The 18,789-nt window shown below is 42.2% G+C and overlaps 1 protein-coding gene across 1 annotated transcript in view; it reads left to right on the forward strand.

Moving 5' to 3' along the window:
• The window catches only part of dnah10 (dynein axonemal heavy chain 10), a 281,462-nt gene that overhangs the window by 112,868 nt on the left and 149,805 nt on the right, over positions 1–18,789 (forward strand). Inside the window, exons 21-25 of the mRNA XM_073052027.1 lie at positions 594–752; positions 5,029–5,145; positions 13,957–14,059; positions 15,120–15,298; positions 18,265–18,476. Of these exons, the coding sequence (XP_072908128.1) occupies positions 594–752; positions 5,029–5,145; positions 13,957–14,059; positions 15,120–15,298; positions 18,265–18,476 (770 nt within the window). The remainder of the gene's footprint in view (positions 1–593; positions 753–5,028; positions 5,146–13,956; positions 14,060–15,119; positions 15,299–18,264; positions 18,477–18,789) is intronic.

An 18,789-nucleotide genomic window follows, 5' to 3' on the forward strand; every position in this document is an offset into this window, starting at 1 on the left:
GAATGGTGAAAGGCCATGATCGAGGATGTAGAGAGGATGTTTCCAATGGTGGGAGAGTCTAAGATCAGAGGACACAGCCTCAAAATAGATAGGAACATCCTTTTAGAATGAAGATGAGGAGGAATTTCTTTAGTTAGAGAGTGGTGAATCTGTGGAATTCTTTGCCATAGGCAGCAGTTGAGGCCGAGTCTTTATGTATATTTAAGGCAGAGCTTGATAGATTCTTGGTTGGTCAGGGCATGAAGGGATACGGGGAGAAGGCAGGAGATTGGAGTTGAGAGGAAAAATGGATCAGCCATGATGAAATGGTGGAGCAGACTCAATGAGCCAAATGGCCAAATTCTGCTGCTATATCTTATTGTCTTATGCCGGGTGAGACAATTGGTTGTTAGTACTATAGCTTACCATATCTTTGAACCTCTGCAAAGCCCTTTATACACAATGAATGATCTGAGGCACATCTGTTGCATATGTTATGTTGGTAACTTCTTCTAGTTCTTTTGATGTCACTTTAATGGATTGTAATGACATTACATTTTATATATAATTTACATATTTTTAAATTTATGTGATTTATTTTCTGCTGTTGGCAGGAGCTTTCAGTTTCTTTGCAGACAGTTCCAGACACTCTGGAGAACCTCAAGTTTGTTCTCGGGACAATTGCCCAAATTCGAGCTATGTCTTTAACTGTGGAGCTACGGTTACAGGACACCCAGGAGCGATATCGCACTCTTGCCATGTATAATATTCATGTAAGTTCAAATTTCACCTGTCGAAAACACTGGACCTCCATTTACTTCATTAATTTGCCATTACAGTCTTTATTAATTAAATAAAGTTGAATTCAACACAAATTAAATTTCAAATTCCCAGTGAGTGACTTTAAGGTGTTTTCATTGTTGATGACAGTGAACAGATAAGATCTGCCCTTCACTGTAAAAGACTGTGAGGAGTCCTGAAAGCAGCATTTTTCCATTGAGTCACACAATCATGGGTAAAGACCCTTCAACCTACCTCATCACTGCTTCCCATCCTCCACAATCATCAGACACAAATAGACGTCTTTACTTGGTATTTTGAAGAGACCAATCTCTATCGGCCACTTTGGTCTGATCTTCAGTAAGCCCTCTCCTTGTGCCAATGCCCCCAGAAAAGAGCAACGTTCCTGTAAATGCTGGAAATCCAAAGCCACACATGCACAAAATGCTGGAGAAACTTAGCAGGTCAGGCAGCATCTGTGGAAGTGAATAGTCACTTGATGTTTTGAGCTGAGACCCTTCCTCATGACCATGATTATTTTTGGCAGTTTTTTTCTAAAAAAGTGGTTTGCCATTGCCTTCTTATGAGCAGTATCTGTACATGACGGGGTGACCCAGTCACTGTCAATACTCTCCAGAGGTTGTCTGCTGGGCAGCAGTGGTCACATAACCAGGACTTGTGATATCTACCAGCTGCTTGTATGACCATCCACCACCTGCTCCTGTGACTTCATGTGATCCTGATCAGAGGGTCTAAGCAGGTGCTACACCTTGCCCAAGAGTATCCTGCAGGCTAGCGGAGGGAATGAGCGCCTTAAACCTCATTTGGTAGAGACATATCTGCACCCAATATCTACTATGCTGATCTTATTAATACATTGTCATTTCTTCACAAAAATTCACTCTGATTGGTCAGACAAGATCTGCTCTTCACAAACCTATTCTGGCCGACTCCCAGTGTTTCCAAGTAATCATTAATCCTGTCCCTCTGGACTTTTTCCAAAAATTTCCCTGGTGCTAATGTTAGGCTTTGTAATTATCAGAGATTTACTGCTGCCCTTCGTAAAAAGGGCGACCACAATCACCATCCTCTGATTCCTAGCACCTCACTCGTGGCTAGCAAAGATTTAAACTTCTCAGCCATCTCCATCAGTCATTTCCCTTGCCTGCCATAGCAACCTGGGATAAATCCCATCTGGCTCTGAAAATATATCCACCTTTGATCCCACTAATGCATCAAGTACTTCTTCTTTACTTATGGACACATGCATCAGAATTTTACCTCCCCTTCCACTGAGTTTTCCAACTAAAAAGTATGTTTCCTTGTGGAACACAGCAGGCCAGGCAGCATCTATAGGAAGAAGCACTGAAGGACAGTGCTTCTCCCTATAGATGCTGCCTGGCCTGCTGTGTTCCACCAGCATTTTGAGTGTGTTGCTTGAATTTCCAGCATCTGCAGATTTCCTCGAATATGTTTCCTTTATGTTCTCAGTATTCATTCAGCTTCTCACCAATACCTACTGTCTCCATGCACAGATTGCCCCTGATGGTCCCTAATGAGGCCTACTGTTTTCCTGGTTAGCTTTTGCTGTCCTGAATATACTTATAAAACAGCTTTAAATTTTCCTAAATCCTGCCTGCCTGTAGAATAAATTTCACAATCTCTTTGCCACCTTCATTTCCTTTTTACAAATCTTTCTACAATTTTTATACTCTTAGAGACCTCCCCCCATCATTAGTCAAGTCAAAGTCAAAGTACATTTATTATCAATGTATACAGTATACAACCCTGAGATTCATCTTCCCCACAGACAACTACGTAACAAAGAAACACCATGGAACCTATTCAAAGAAAACGTCAAACATCCAAATCCCCACGTGCAAAAAAAAAACTAATCTTCAAATGGCCACAAAAAAGAGTGAAAAACACAGAATATAGAACACAAAATTGAAAGAGTCCAGCAATATTCAGGTCAGCTCAGTGTTCATTATCTGCAGACTGCCCTAATTCAAGGTCACCCAAAATAGCAACAAAAAAGAGTGACCAGAAACCAGAAGCACATCATAACGTAAACTGTGGTCCAATCCACAAACTACGTCGATTAAACATTGCCCAAGACCCAGGACTCTGAGAGCATTCTTCGACAGCTTCAAGGGGGAGAGAGAGAGAGATATCATTCAAATGCATTAATTCTCTAAATTTGCATTATATTTCCTTTTCTTTCCTCTTTATACAACTCTTGATATCCCTCAACTTCCCGGGTTTCCTATACTTATTCTCTTGGCTTTCACCCTTATAGGATTATGTTGAACTAGTTATTTTGCATTTGAATGCCCCTCCCCCTGCTGTGCAGGTGTAAATCTATCTGCAGGTGAGATTGACCTTGGTCACCTTCCCCTAATTTAAGACCTAGATTTCTCGTTCATTCCTATCTTTTCCCATAGCCACTTCAAAATTTATTGCGTTTTGGTCACTACCTCCAGAATATTATTCCACTGACACTCGTTCCAAATCCCAAAGAAGAGAAAATCTGCAGATGCTGGAAATCAAAGTAACACACACAAAATGTTGGAGAGACTCAGCAGGCCAGGCAGCATCTATGGAAGAGTAAACAATTGACGTTTTGGGCTGAAACCCTTCATCAGGAATGGAAAAAAGATGAGAAGTCAGAGTGAGAAGGTGGGGATAGGAGTAAGAAGTACAAGATGGTAGGTGATGGGTGAAACCTGGAGAGTGGGAGGGGTGAAGTAGGTCCAAATGACTGACTAGTAATTTTTTCTTCTCAGTTAATCTATACAGTGTTTTTAAAAAATCTCCAGAACTCTCCTCCTAAATTATTCCCTCTCTGAGCCTTTTACATTAAACCAATCTTATCCAAGCGACAAGACATAATTAGTAAGTTTGCAGATGATACTAAAGTAGTTGGTACTATGGAGAGTGAAGAAGGTTATCAAAATTATGGGGGGGCTGGGTAAGTGGGGCAAGAAATAGCAAATGGGGTTTAAAGCAGGCAAGTGCAAGCTGTTGCATTTTGTAAAGTCAAACTAGGACTTTCACAGTGAATGGCAAGGCCGAGTGGTACATGGTAGAGCACAGGGATCTTGATGTACAAGTACATGGTTTTCTGATAGTGGAGTCATAGGTAGACAAGGTGCCAAAGATCTTTTGGCATTCTGGCCTTCATCACTCTGGGCATTGAGTAAAGGCTGGGAGGTCATGGTGCAGTTGTACGAGATGCCATTAAGGCTTTATTTGGAGACTCAGTTTTGATCTCCATGCTATAGGAAAGATGTTATTAAACTGGAAAGGTTGTTAGCAAATATTTAAAAGAATGTTGTCCGGACTTGAGGGACACTCTAGGACCTTGTTCCTTGAAGTGTAGGAGACCAAGGAGTGATCTTACAGAGGTGTACAAAATCATGAGGGGCTCAGTCTTTTTCCCAGAGCTTGGAAATCAAGAAGTAGAGAGCATAGGTTTAAGTTGCTGTGACAGGGACAATAACAACTTTGAAAAGACTGTTAAACAGGTACATAAATGGAAAGCTTTAACAGGTTACAGGCAAAATGGGATTAGCTTACATGGGACATCTTGGTTGGCATGGAGCAACTGGGCAGTAGGACCCTGTTTCTGTGTTGAGTTACTCTGTGATTCTTAATCACAGTTAGTATTTGGGAAATTAATTACCAGTGTCATTTCCCTTATTTTGATCTGAACTGTTTCAATAACATCACTTTGTTTTCATTTTCTTCCTTTAACTTCATTTCTTAATGTTCTATATAGGACTCTGGCCAGACTCCACTTGGAGTACTGTGCTCAGTTCTGGTCACCTCACTACAGGAAGGATGTGGGATCCATAGAAAGGGTGCAGAGGAGATTTACAAGGACGTTTCCTGGATTGGGGAGCATGTCTTATAAGAATAGGTTGAGTGAACTCGGCCTTTTCTCCTTGGAGGAGAGGTGACCTGATAGAGGTGTATAAGATGATGAGAGGCATTGATCGTGTGGACAGTCAGAGGCTTTTCCCCAGGGCTGAAATGGTTGCCACAAGAGGACACAGGTTTAAGGTGCTGGGTAGTAGTACAGAGGAGATGCCAGGGGTAAGTTTTTTACTTAGAGAGTGGTGAGTGTGTGGAATGGGCTGCCGGCAACAGTGGTGAAGGCGGATACGACTAGTAATTTCTAAGGTAGGGACATGTTCAACACAACTTTGTGGGCCGAAGGGCCTGTATTGTGCTGTAGGTTCTCTATGTTTCTATGTTTCTTTTCAGACTACAGAAGAAGAAAGAGCATTACAGCAGAATATTGAAGCAATTTGGAAAAGTCTGTTTGAAGAGTCACGAAACATTGATCTCAGCTTGGGTACTGTAAAAAAGAAGTTCACTAAGGTAATATAGATTAGTAATTTGTAATGCTACAGATTGTTATTGATAACTTACTACTGAACAATTTTAGCACCTTCCCTTCTGCCCTTCTACCTTGCAATGTACATAAAGTTCAGTTTGCCTTTAACACTGATAAACTCTTCACCATCATATTGTTCATTTCACCTGTAATGCTGATAAATGGAGTCTACCAACACATTATTCAGTTTGCCTGTAACACTGATAAACTGTTCACACTCAGATTGTTTATTTATTTATTGTTGATTGATTGAGATACAGTGGAGAAAGGCCTTTCTGGCCCTTCAAGCCACACCACCCAGCAATCCTTCAGTTTAATCCTAGCCTAATCACAGGACAATTTACAATGACCAATTAACCTACCAACCGGTAGGTCTTTAGACTGTGGGAAGTAATTGGTGCACCCAGAGGAAACACACGTGTTCACAGGGAGAACACGTACAAACACCTTACAGGTAGTGGTGGGAAATGAACCTGGTTTATTGGTGCTGTAAAGCATTGTGCTAACCACTGTGCTACCATACTGCCCCTCTTTGTGCTTCCTGACCTACACTAGATCACAGTCTGGCAAACCTTCTGTTTTGAAATTGTCATCCTTATTTTCAAACCCCTATCTCCCTGCCAATGTCTGGGTCTTGTTCCAGCCCTAAACTCTTGGGGATCCTTGCAATTTTTTCCAATTAGATAGAACGTAAGTAATAAGAAGTGGAACAGGTCATTTGACTCTTTGTGCTGGTTCGGTCATTCAATAACATCATGGCTGATATTTTACTGTAGCACCTTTTTCCTGTACTAACCCTTAATTTTCATAATATCATCAAAGTCTATTGATTCCTTGCTCCTTATGTCTTCCCACTTTCCATTGCTTTCTTCAGCTGTTATGGCCTAAGCTCTGCAACTTCTTCCTTAAATTTTCATGCCACTTTTCAGGTGCTCTTCAAAACCAATTTCTGTGGCCACCCTCTATTCCCCTTATGTGTTTGCACCAATTTCTATGTGAAGTTGCTCCTGTGAAGAACTTTGCCGTATTTTACTGAATCTGAATATGCTTCTTGCAGCTGTCCATGATCTTTGGGTGGCACAGTAGGGTGAGGGTCACACAACACTTTACAGTACTGGAGACTCAGGTTCAGTACCCGCCGATGCCTGTAAGGAGTTTCGTACATTCTCCGCATGACCGCGTGGGTTTTCTCCGAGTGTTCTGCTTTCCTCCCACAGTCCAAAATACCAGTTAGTAGTTTAATTGGTCATTGTAAATTGTCCCATGATCAAGCTAGGATTAAATCAGGCATTGCTGGGTGGCATGGCTCGCTGGAAGAGCCTATACCTTGCTGTATCTCAATAAATTAACTATAAATAAATAAATAAGTAGATTTGAGGAGTGCCCCTCCTGTTTTCTCATTTCCTTCCTCTTGTTTACACTCAAGCATTCTTTCTATGAGATGAACTACTGTGAAATGATAAAGCTCAAGCATCCCAGTCAGCATGTGAGTGGATGGTGGTATGCAACCACCTGGTGAATGTGACATGCTGCTCTTTGCAATGCCCCTTCATCACTGTAAATTGAGCAAACATTTTATTTATTCTCTGTCTCAAGCCTAGGGTGATGTTGGCAGGGATGACGTTTATAGTTAATTCCCAGCTGGATGGTAGGAAAAATCAGGAAGGCATGAAGTTGCCCTGGCAGGTGAAGGAGAATCTTAAGGGGTTCTGCAGATACGTTAAGAGCAAAAGTATTGCAAGGGAGAAAGTTGGTCCTCTGGAAGACCAGAATTGTAATCTGTGTGTGGAGCCAAAGCAGATGGGGAAGATCTTAAATGCATTCTTTCCGTCTGTATTTAGTCAGGAGACACAAGCAGAGTCTATAGAAGTGAGGTAGGTGGTATCAAGTTCATGGATCTTGAACCGATTACAGAGGAAGAGGAGTTTGCTACCCTGAGGCAAATTAGGGTGAATAAATTCCCCAGGCCTGTCAAGGTGTTCCCTTCAGACTCTACGGGAGGTAAGTACAGAAATTGCTGGGGACCTAGCAGAGATGTTTAAAACAACCTTAGCAACAGGAGAGGTACCAGAAGATTGGAGGACCACTAATGTTGTTCCGCTCTTTAAAAAAGGCTCTAAACAGAAACCAGGAAATTATAGGTTGGTGAGTCTGACATCCGTAGTGGGAAAGTTATTTGAAGGTATTCTAAGAGATTTGATGTATGAGTATTTGGATAAATCGCAGCAAGAGGCGGAGAGGGAAGAGGTAAAAGAAGCTTGGAGAGAAGCTGTGTTTCTTTTAACTGTTCGCGGCAGACTGCGCAGGCGCGTGACGTAGTGCGCCAAAGGTTTAAAAAGAAAGACCGCCATATACAGTGGCCATCGTTGGAGTGGACTGAGGCAGAGTGGGTCGGCTTTGGCTCAATCAGGCTTCAGCGAGAACAGGCAGAGGCGAGGTTTGAACGGGGCACAACCGTGCAAGCGTGTCAAAGTCGGCCCATGAGGCAGCAGGAGAATTTAAATAGCGAACAGAGGCTGAGTACAAGCTTCACTCCAGGTGAGGTAAGGCCAGGCAAGCTCCTTTAATTAATCTAATTAGATTAGGAGTAAGTAATAGAGGCAGCAGTTAGGGCAGTTTTGGATACTGTTGGTGGGGACGACCTACCAGGGACAAGTTGCAGTGGTTGCATCTCTGGCACTGAGACTGGACCCTCAGCTCAGAAGAGAAGGAGGGAAAAGAGGAGAGCAGTAGTGATAGGGGATTTGATAGTTAGGGGGACAGATAGGAGATCAAGAATCCAGGATGGTCTGTTGCCTCCCTGGTGCCAGGGTCTGCGATATCTCGGATCGAGTTCTCAGTATTCTCAAGAGGGAGAGTGAGCAGCCGGATGACGTGGTCCATGTAGGGACCAATGACGTGGGTAGGAAGAGTGAGGAGGTCCTGAAAGGTGAGTTTAGGGAGCTAAGTGCCAAGTTAAAGGACAGGACCTCCAGGATAGCAATCTCAGGATTGCTCCCAGTGCCACGTGCAGGTGGATTTAGAAATAGTAAGATAGTGCAGATCAACACGTGGCTGAAGACATGGTGCAGGAGGGAGGGCTTCAGATTTATAGATAATTGGGCAGTTTTCCAGGGAAGGTGGGACCTGTTCCGGCGGGATGGTTTACATCTGAACTGGAGTGGGACAAATATTCTTGCAGGTAGGTTTGCTAGAGAGCCTCCAGTGGATTTAAACTAGATATGAGGGAGGAGAGGAACCAGAGTGTAGGCACAAATGTATGGGAGAAGGAAGAAAAAGAAGACAGTAAAGTTCTTTGTACTGTTAGAGATAAACAGAGAGGAAGAGGTGGAGAATTTCTTAAATGCATTTATTTTAAAGCTAGGAGCATTGTAAGAAAGGTGGATGAGCTTAGAGCATGGATTGATACATGGAAATATGATGTTGTAGCTATTAGTGAAACATGGTTGCAGGAGGGGTGTGATTGGCAACTAAATATACCTGGATTTCGTTGCTTCAGGTGTGATAGAATCGGAGGGACAAGAGGGGGAGGTGTTGCGTTGCTTGTCAGAGAAAATATTACAGCGGTGCTCTGGCAGGATAGATCAGAGGGCTCGTCAAGGGAGACTATTTGGATGGAATTGAGGAATGGGAAAGGTGTAGTAACACTTACAGGGGTGTATTATAGACCACCTAATGGGGAGTGAGAATTGGAGGAGCAAATTTGCAAGGAGGTAGCAGATATTTGTAGTAAGCACAGGGTTGTGATTGTGGGAGATTTTAATTTTCCACACATAGACTGGGAAGCCCATACTGTAAAAGGGATGGATGGTTTGGAGTTTGTAAAATGTATGCAGGATAGTTTTTTGCAGCAATACAAAGAGGTACCAACTAGAGAAGGGTCAGTGTTGGATCTCCTGTTAGGGAATGAAATAGGTCAGGTGATGGAGGTATGTGTTGGGGAGCACTAGAGGTCCAGTGATCACAATGCCATTAGTTTCAATATAATTATGGAGAAGGATAGGACTGGACCCAGGGTTGAGATTTTTGATTGTAGGAAGGCTAACTTTGAGGCGATGTGAAAGGATTTAGAAGGAGTGGATGGGGACAATTTGTTTTATGGGAAGGATGTAATAGGGAAATGGTGGTCATTTCAAGGTGAAATTTTGAGGGTACAGAATCTTTATGTTCCTGTTAGGTTGAAAGGAAAGGTTAAAAGTTTGAGAGAGCCATAGTTTTCAAGGGATATTGGAAACTTGGTTCGGAAAAAGAGAGATATCTACAATAAATATAGGCAGCATGGAGTAAATGAGGTGCTCAAGGAATATAAAGAATGTAAATAAGAAACTTAAGAAAGAAATTAGAAAATCTAAAAGAAGATATGAGGTTGCTTTGGCAAATAAGGTGAAAATAAATCCAAAGTGTTTCTACAGTTATATTAATAGCAAAAGGATAGTGAAGGATAAAATTGGTCCCTTAGACAATCTGAGTGGACAGCTATGTGTGGAGCCGAAAGAGATGGGGGAGATTTTGAACAATTTCTTTTCTTCGGTTTTCACTAAGGAGAAGGATATTGAATTGTGTAAGGTAAGGGAAACAAGTAGGGAAGTTATGGAAACTATGATGATTAAAGAGGAGGAAGTACTGGAGCTTTTAAGGAATATAAAAGTGGATAAATCTCCAGGTCCTGACAGGATATTCCCTAGGACCTTGAGGGATGTTAGTGTAGAAATAGAAGGGGCTCTGACAGAAATATTTCAAATGTCATTAGAAACGGCAATGGTGCTGGAGGATTGGTGTATTGCTCATGTGGTTCCATTGTTCAAAAAGGGTTCTAAGAGTAAACCTAGCAATTATCAGCCTGTCAGTTTGATGTCAGTGGTGGGTAAATTAATGGAAAGTATTCTTAGAGATGGTATATATAATTATCTGGATAGACAGGGTCTGATTAGGAACAGTCAACATGGATTTGTGCGTGGAAGGTCATGTTTGACAAATCTTATTGAATTTTTTGAAGAGGTTACGAGGAAAGTTGACAAGGGTAAAGCAGTGGATGTTGTCTATATGGACTTCAGTAAGGACTTTGACAAGGTTCCACACGGAAAGTTAGTTAGGAAGGTTCAATCATTAGTTATTAATATTGAAGTAGTAAAATGGATTCAACAGTGGGTGGATGGGAGATGCCAGAGAGTAGTGGTGGATAACTGTTTGTCAGGTTGGAGGCCGGTGACTAGTATTGTGCCTCAGGGATCTGTACTGGGTCCAATGTTGTTTGTCATATACATTAATGATCTGGATGATGGGGTGGTAAATTGGATTAGTAAGTATGCAGATGATACTAAGGTAGGTAGCGTTGTGGATAATGAAGTAGGTTTTCAAAGTTTGCAGAGAGATCTAGGCCAGTTAGAAGAGTGGGCTGAGCGATGGCAGATGGAGTTTAATGCTGATAAGTGTGAGGTGCTACATTTTGGTAGGAATAATCCAAATAGGACATACATGGTAAATGGTAGGGCATTGAAGAATGCAGTAGAACAGAGTGATCTAGGAATAATGGTGCTTAGTTCCCTGAAGGTGGAATCTCATGTGGATAGGGTGGTGAAGAAAGCTTTTGGTATGTTGGCCTTTATAAATCAGAGCGTTGAGTATAGGAGTTGGGATGTAATGTTAAAATTGTACAAGGCATTGGTAAGGCCAAATTTGGAGTATTGTGTACAGTTCTGGTCACCGAATTATAGGAAAGATGGCAACAAAATAGAGAGAGTACAGAGACGATTTACTAGAATGTTACCTGGGTTCCAGCACCTAAGTTACAGGGAACGATTGAACAAGTTAGGTCTTTATTCTTTAGAGTGTAGAAGGTTGAAGGGGGACTTGATAGAGGTATTTAAAATTATGAGGGGGATAGATAGGTGTTGACATGGATAGGCTTTTTCCATTGAGAGTAGAGGAGATTCAAACAAGAGGACATGAGTTGAGAGTTAGGTGGCAAAAGTTTAAAGATAACATGAGGGGGAATTTCTTTACTCGGAGAGTGGTAGCTGTGTGGAATGAGCTTCCAGTAGAAGTGGTAGAGGCAGGTTCAGTATTGTCATTTAAAGCAAAATTGGATAGGTATATGGACAGGAAAGGAATGGAGGGTTATGGGCTGAGTGTGAGCCAGTGGGACTAGGTGAGAGTAAGCGTTCGGCACGGACTAGAAGGGCCGAGATAGCCTGTTTCCGTGCTGTAATTGTTATATGGTTATATGGATAAACACAGATTGATTAAAAATAGTCAACATGGCTTTGTGCATGGTAGATCATATCTAACCAATCTTAAAGAGTTTTTCGAGTAAATTACCAGGAAAGTTGATGAAGGCAAGGCAGTGGATGGTCTCTACATGGATTTTAACAAGGCATTTGACAAGGTCCTGCATGGGAGTCTGGTCAAGAAGGTTCAGTCACTCGGCATTCAAGATGAGGTAGTAAATTGAATTAGACTTGGCTTTGTGGGAGAAGCCAGAGAGTGGCAGTAGATGGTTGCCTCTCTGACTGAAGGCCTGTGACTGGTGGTGTGTCGCAGGGATCGGTTCTGGGTCCTTTGTTGTTTGTCATCTATATCAATGATCTGGATGATAATGTGGTTAACTGGTTCAGCAAAATTGCAGGTGACACCAAGTTTGGGGGTGTAGTAGACAGTAAGGAAAGCTATCATGTCTTACAGAGGATCTGCATCAGCTGGAAAATCGGGCATAAAAATGGCAGATGGAATTTAAGGCAGACAAATTTGAGGTTTTGGACTTAGGTAGGACCAACCAGGATAGGTCTTACACAGAGAATGATAGGACACTGAGGAGCATGGTAGAGCAAAGGGATCTGGGAATACAGGTATATAATTTGTTGGAAGTGGTATCATAGGTAGATAGGGTCGTAAAGAAAGTTTTTGGAACACTGGCCTTCATAAATCAATGTATTGAGTACAAAAGATAAGATGTTATGTTGAAGTTGTATAAAGTGTTAGTGAGGCCTAAGTTGGAGTATTATGTGCAGATTTGGTTACCTATCTATAGGAAAGATGTAAGCAAGGTTGACAAAGTACAGAGTAAATTTACAAGGATGTTGCTGGGTCTGGAGGACCAGAGTTATAAGGAAAGTAAAGTAAAAGTTATAAGTAAAATTTATTATTGAAGTACATGCATGTCATTGAATAGGGTAGGACTGTATTCTTTAGAATGTGGAGGATTGAGAGGAGATTTCACAGAGGTATACAAAAATATGAGGGGTATAGATAGGGTAAATGCAAGCAGACTTTTTCCACTGAGGTTGGGTGGAACTATAACCAGAAGTCATGGGTTAAGGATGAAAGGTGAGAGGTTTTTCAAGGAGGTTACTGGGAAAGTGGATGAAGGGAAGGCAATGGATGTTGTCTACATGGACTTCGGTAAGGCCTTTGACAAGGTCCCACATGGGAGGTTAATTAGGAAGATTCAGTCGCTAGGTATACATGGTGAGGTAGTAAATTGGATTAGACATTGGCTCACTGGGAGAAGCCAGAGAGTGGTAGTGGAGGATTGCTTCTCTGAGTGGAGGCCTGTGACTAGTGGTGTGCCAAAGGGATCAGTGCTGGGTCCATTGTTATTTCTCATCTATATCAGTGATCTGGATGATAATGTGGTAAATTGGATCAGCAAATTTGCTGATGATACAAAGATTGGAGGTGTAGTGGACAGTGAGGAAGGTTTTCAAAGCTTGCAGAAGGATTTGGACCAGCTGGAAAAATGGGCTAAAAAATGGCAGATGGAGTTTAATACAGGCAAGTGTGAGGTATTGCACTTTGGAAGGACAAACCAAGGTAGAACATACAAGGTAAATGGTAGGGCACTGAGGAGTGCAGTAGAACAGAGGGATCTGGGAATACAGATACAAATTTCCCTAAAAATGGCGTCGCAGTTAGATAGGGTCGTAAAGAGAGCTTTTGGTACATTGGCCTTTATAAATCAAAGTATTGAGTATAAGAGTTGGAATGTTATGGTGAGGTTGTATAAGGCATTGGTGAGGCCAAATTTGGAGTATTGTGTGCAGTTTTGGTCACCGAATTGCAGGAAGGATATTAATAAGGTTGAAAGAGTGCAAAGAAGGTTTACAAGGCTGTTGCTGGGACTTGAGAAACTGAGTTACAAAGAAAGGTTGAATAGGTTAGGACTTTATTCCCTGGAGCGTAGAAGAATGAGGGGAGATTTGATAGAGGTATATAAAATTATGATGGGTATAGATAGAGTGAATGCAAGTCCCAGAAAAATGGTTCGGCACAGCCAAGAAGGGCCAAAAGACCTGTTTCTGTGTTTTAATGTTCTATGGTTCTAAGTTTAAGGGAAACATGATGGGAAACTTCTTCACTCAGAGAGTTGTGAAAGTGTGGAATAAGCTGCCAGCACAAGTGGTACATGTGAGCTTGATTTCAACAGTTAAGGGAAGTTTGGATAGGTACATGGATAGTAGGGATATGGAGAGTTATGTTTCTGGTGCAGGTTGATGGGAGTAGAAGTTTAAATAGTTCTGACATGGACTAGATGGGCCGAAGGGCCTGTTTCTGGACTGTACATCTTAATGACTCTATAACTTTTTAAATGACAGTAAAATTTCTGCAGAAACCTCTGCTCTACATTTCTGGGTGTGCTGTAGTTTCTATAAATGTATTATTTTAAATTTCTTGGGTTTTACTCACTATTAAGGAATATTTTTGTTTTTTTTATCTGCAGTTAATTCTGTACTTCATGATCTTTTGTCTCAGCTTGAACTAATAAAATTATTCAAGTAATTCTCAATGTTGGTTTTCAGACCACCAAACTTGAGACTAAAGAATTTTCAGCTCACCTTGCTGGTTTTTCAACAAGATTCCGCATAGAAGGCCCAGGGTCTGTGGAGTCTGACCTCGATACAGGTAGGAAAATTCAGGCTGTTCTTTCCTTGGTATGTCACAGAGAAATGGTTGGGTGGGAGGGAATTGAAGGGGAGGGTTACAGAAGTACGAACTCTCCACTCACGTATCTACCAGCTCATTTATAACCACCTGACCTTAATGTAACGCTCACGCGATCGGCTGGTGTATGTCTAGGGGAAAATATGTCCACCCGCCAACCCGTGTCTCCCATATACGTGGATGCTGTGAAATGCACACTGGTACAAACTCGCACACACAATATCAAACCGCACACCACGTACGTTTACAGAATAAATCTTACTAGAACTAGGTAATTAATAGCAATACAATATATATGAAAGAAAAGAAAAGAAAGAAAAGACGCCAAAACTTATCAGAGTTAAGTCAATTCGTGCACAACCGTTGGAGCTCAACTATTGAAGTCTTCAGTCCACTATTTGATCTTTTCCGACCTCCTCGACTCGCTGCCTGGGACCAACCTCGGTGGTCAACCAGAGCGCATCCAGCATGTCTGCCTTTCTTGCGATCTCCCCTCCAACTCCCCAAAAGTACGTGCAACACTAGCTAACAGACCCACAAGAAAGAATAACATCTATCCCAATTGGTTAACAAATGAATACAATTCTCATTATCAGTAATTATAACCCAAACAAGCTGCGAGAGAAAGCACTCTCTCACCAGTTACCACAACAAAGAAGCATTCTTACTTTTAATAGCCATTTTGATTCACATATGCAGTAACATAAAGAAGAAATCCCTTACACTAATACAGATGGATCTGGAATGGAGCAGTGTCAGGTGGTTGATTTTTGAAAGGTTTTATCCTCTGTTATCAAACAAATGTTGAGCATGGATCCTCCAGCTCAACGTCGTTCCTTTGGATTGAGCATATTGCACAGAGGGAGGACTTTTGCTCAATGTTGATGATGCTGCAGACAATGCCCACTGCCCACTTCTGTATTTTCCACTACTCCTTTCCTTCTTTACTTTATTCAGCTCTCCCTCTCCAGCAGAAACTCGTGTGTAAGATTGGTTTTGTTCCTTTCATGTTGTTCTGCAGGGCTTGAGATTTTGGGCAAATTTGAAAATGAGTTGGAAGAACTTGAAAGAAAACGTCAAGAGTTGGTTAATGCTGAGAAACTTTTTGACCTGCCCATTACAATGCATCCTGATCTGCTGTCGCTTCAGAAAGAAATGAAAGGTCTGCGGCAGATCTATGATATTTACAAGGCACAGCGGGTATGTTTAAAAACACTCCCTGAAGTTTTTAGACTATATTTAAAATATCTGCTCACGTCGTGAAGGCTGTAATGAGTGTAGACAACTCACTGGATGGGACTCTGTCTCGTGTAGCATAGCCCTAAAGCTTCAAGCAGAGAATTCTTGTATGTAGCATGGTATTGTCTGTCTGCTTCTCTCCATCTTAAAAATGCTTTATCTCAATTTTAACAATGTTTACTGGAAGCAGAGTATTTCAAAGTTTCAGTGATTGGCATCGTAGAACAATGCTCTGTGGTTGCTAGTTCATTCGTTCGTTCATTGTGTGCCATGTCATATGATGTAGGCGATCATGGTGCTTCCATAACCATGATTGTTCTTGGCAAATGTTTCTACAGAAGTGGTTTGCTATTGCCTTCTTCTGGGCAAGACGGGTGACCCCAGCCATTAGCAATACTCTTCAGAGATTGTATGCCTGGCTTCAGAGGTCACATAACCAAGACTTGTGATATGCACCTGCTGCTCATATGACCACCCACCACCTGTTCCCATGGCTTCACATGACCCCAACCAGGTGGGGGGGGCATGGGATATTCAGGTGCTACACCTTGCCCAAGGGTGACTTGCAGGCTAGTGGAGGGAAGGAGCGTCTTATACCTCCTTTGATAGGGACATATCCCCACCCTGCCACCCTGGGTTGGTAGTATTATTCATGGTGTTGGTAGTATTTATTCATGGTGTTGTTTAGAAATACATTGCCTGTGGATAAAATGGATGGCATTTTAGGGAGACTTCATCTATTTTGTGCTCCTGCTAATAATAGGGTCAGAAACAGCACTGAATGTGGTGAGCTGCTACATAGCGTCTGGGATACCACCAATACCTGCTCATGGACGCCGTAGAGAATAGGTGTTGTATCTGTGTGTTTGTCCTCTTTCTCCAGCTTCTCTTATGAATATCACACTCATACTGAGTACACTCATTTTAAACATTTTAAACAACCCCCCCTGCCCCCCATACACTCATGACTGCATGGCCAGATTCTGCTCTAACTCTTTCTACAAATTTTCAGATGATACCACTGCAGTGGGCCATATCTCAAATAGCAATGAATCAGAGTACAGGATGGAGATAGAGAGCTTAGTGATATGTTGTCATGACAGCAACCTTCACCCTCAATGTCGCAAAACAAAAGAGTTTGTCATTGACTTCAGGAATGGGAGGGGGGGGGGGCGTTGCGTATGCTCCTGTCAGCATCAGTGGTGTTGAGGATTGAGAGGGGTGAGAGCTTCAAGTTCCTAGAAGTGAACATCATCAATAGTCTGGCCTGGCCCAACCACGTAGATGCCATGGCCAAGAAAACTCACCAATGGCTCTACTTCCTCAGGAGACTAAAGAAAGTTGCATGTCCCTGTCAACCTAGACCTATTTTTATCGATACACCATAGAAAGCATCCTGTATGGATGCACAGCAGCTTGGTATGGCAACACTCTGCACTTGGCCACAAGAAACTTCAGAGTATCAACTCTGTCCATACTTCCTGCTGCTCAGTAAAGCAGTTAGCACAATGAAAGACCCCACTCATTCTCTCTTGTCCCCTCTCCCACAGGCAAAAGATACCAAAGCCTGAATGTATGTATCAACAGCCTCAAAGATAACTTCTATATAATAAGGCTATTAAATGGTTTCCTAGTAAGATAAGATGGACTCTTGACCTCACAATCGACCTCGTTATGATCGTGCACCTTATTGTCTTTCTGCACTGCCGTTTCTTTTAACTCTATTCTGCATTCTGTAATTGTTTATTTTATTTAGAAATACAGAACCGGTTTAACCCTAGTCTAATCAGAGGACAATTTGCAATAACCAATTAACCTACTTTGGACCGTGGCAGGAAAATGGAAGCACCTGGAGGAAACCCATGCACTCATGGGAAGAATGTACAAAACTTTCTTACAGAATTGAAATCTGAACTCCAACGCCCTGAGCTGTAGCAGCAACGTGCTAACCGCTACATTACCGTGGCGCTCCTTGTCCTTTCCCATGCACTGTGCAATGATTTAATCAGTGTGAACGGTGTTCAAGGCAAACACGAGGAGATCTACAGATGCCGGAAATCCAAAGCAACACACACAAAATGGTGGAGGAACTACGCAGGCCAGGCAGCATCTATGGAAAAGAGTCAACAACGAAGAAGGATCCTGATGAAGGATCTCAGCCCAATACAGCGACTGCTTACTGTTTCCTCCAGCACTTTGTAAGAGTGCAGGACAAGCTTTTCACTGTATCTTGGAATATCTGACAATAATAAATCAATTGTAATTCCAATCAGGGTAAATGTAGGGACCATTAACGGTCGCAAGGACAATCTGTGCAGATAGCCAGCAGGTACAGGTGAGGTGTAAATGAATACTTTTCATTAGTACTCACAAAGGAAACAGACATTATGGTTGGAGAATTCAGTGAAAGGGAAGGTGAAATTCTAGCTCTGGTCTCCATAAATGAACCATGTTTCAGCAGCAGCAGGTGGGGCAAGGCAGAGATGGGGGGGGGGGGTTTGAACTACACTGCCTTGAAAATGATATTTGGGTAGCTCAGAGGCAAATGGGAAGCAAAAACTGCAAAAAGCTGGGTTGGCCTCAACTTGTGGGGTGGAATGGAGTTGTGTATATAGTTTAACATAATTACTGCAGTACACAAATCCTCTCAGTGTGAGTGTACTGTTTAAACTGAGTGTATGTTGGCATGTTTTACTCTTAGATGGTTCATTGTCACACAGGATCATTACCAAAAGGTTTCCTTTCTTTTACAATTCTGTTTCTTTGTGAAGAAGGTTGGAATTGGGCCAATACTAATAATTGAAGGGTCTTGACCTGAAATGTAGACTGTCTATTTCCCCTCCACAGATTCCAGCATCTGCAGTCTTCTGTGTCTTCAACTTACATAATTACATCCTCTGACTGTTGAATTTTTGCTATTTTTTTAGACAGCGAAAGATGAATGGTCTGAGACACTGTGGGCTGATTTAAATGTGCAGCTGCTTCAGGAAGGAATTGATGGATTTCTGAAGGCTTTCAGAAAGTTGCCCAAGGATGTTCGTAGTCTAACTGTTGGCTTCCATTTGGAATCTCAGATGAAAGAATTTAAGGATTCCATCCCCTTGTTACTGGATTTGAAGCATGAGGCACTAAGAGAGAGGTTAGTTCCCTTAATGTTCCACTTCAGTATATTTGACCAAAATATAAACTGTGATAAGTGAGCCTGAGCAAACAGCTGTGGCTTCAGTGCTCTGCTATACCCCACTACCCCACCATACTGCTCCGTCAGCCACTAGCGGTGACTCCACATCACTTTCCTCTGTTTTCCTACCTGGCTCCGTCTGACCCTTTTCATCTCTTCTGTGTCTACGTACTGTTGTCTGCCCGTCACTCTCTCCCTGCCCCCCCTGCTCCCCTTCTCACCTGGTTCCACCCATGCTTCACCCCTCCATCTCGCATATTTATACTGGCTA

This window comes from Hemitrygon akajei, chromosome 7, assembly GCF_048418815.1.
Source record: "Hemitrygon akajei chromosome 7, sHemAka1.3, whole genome shotgun sequence".
Taxonomy (NCBI): Eukaryota; Metazoa; Chordata; class Chondrichthyes; order Myliobatiformes; family Dasyatidae; genus Hemitrygon; species Hemitrygon akajei.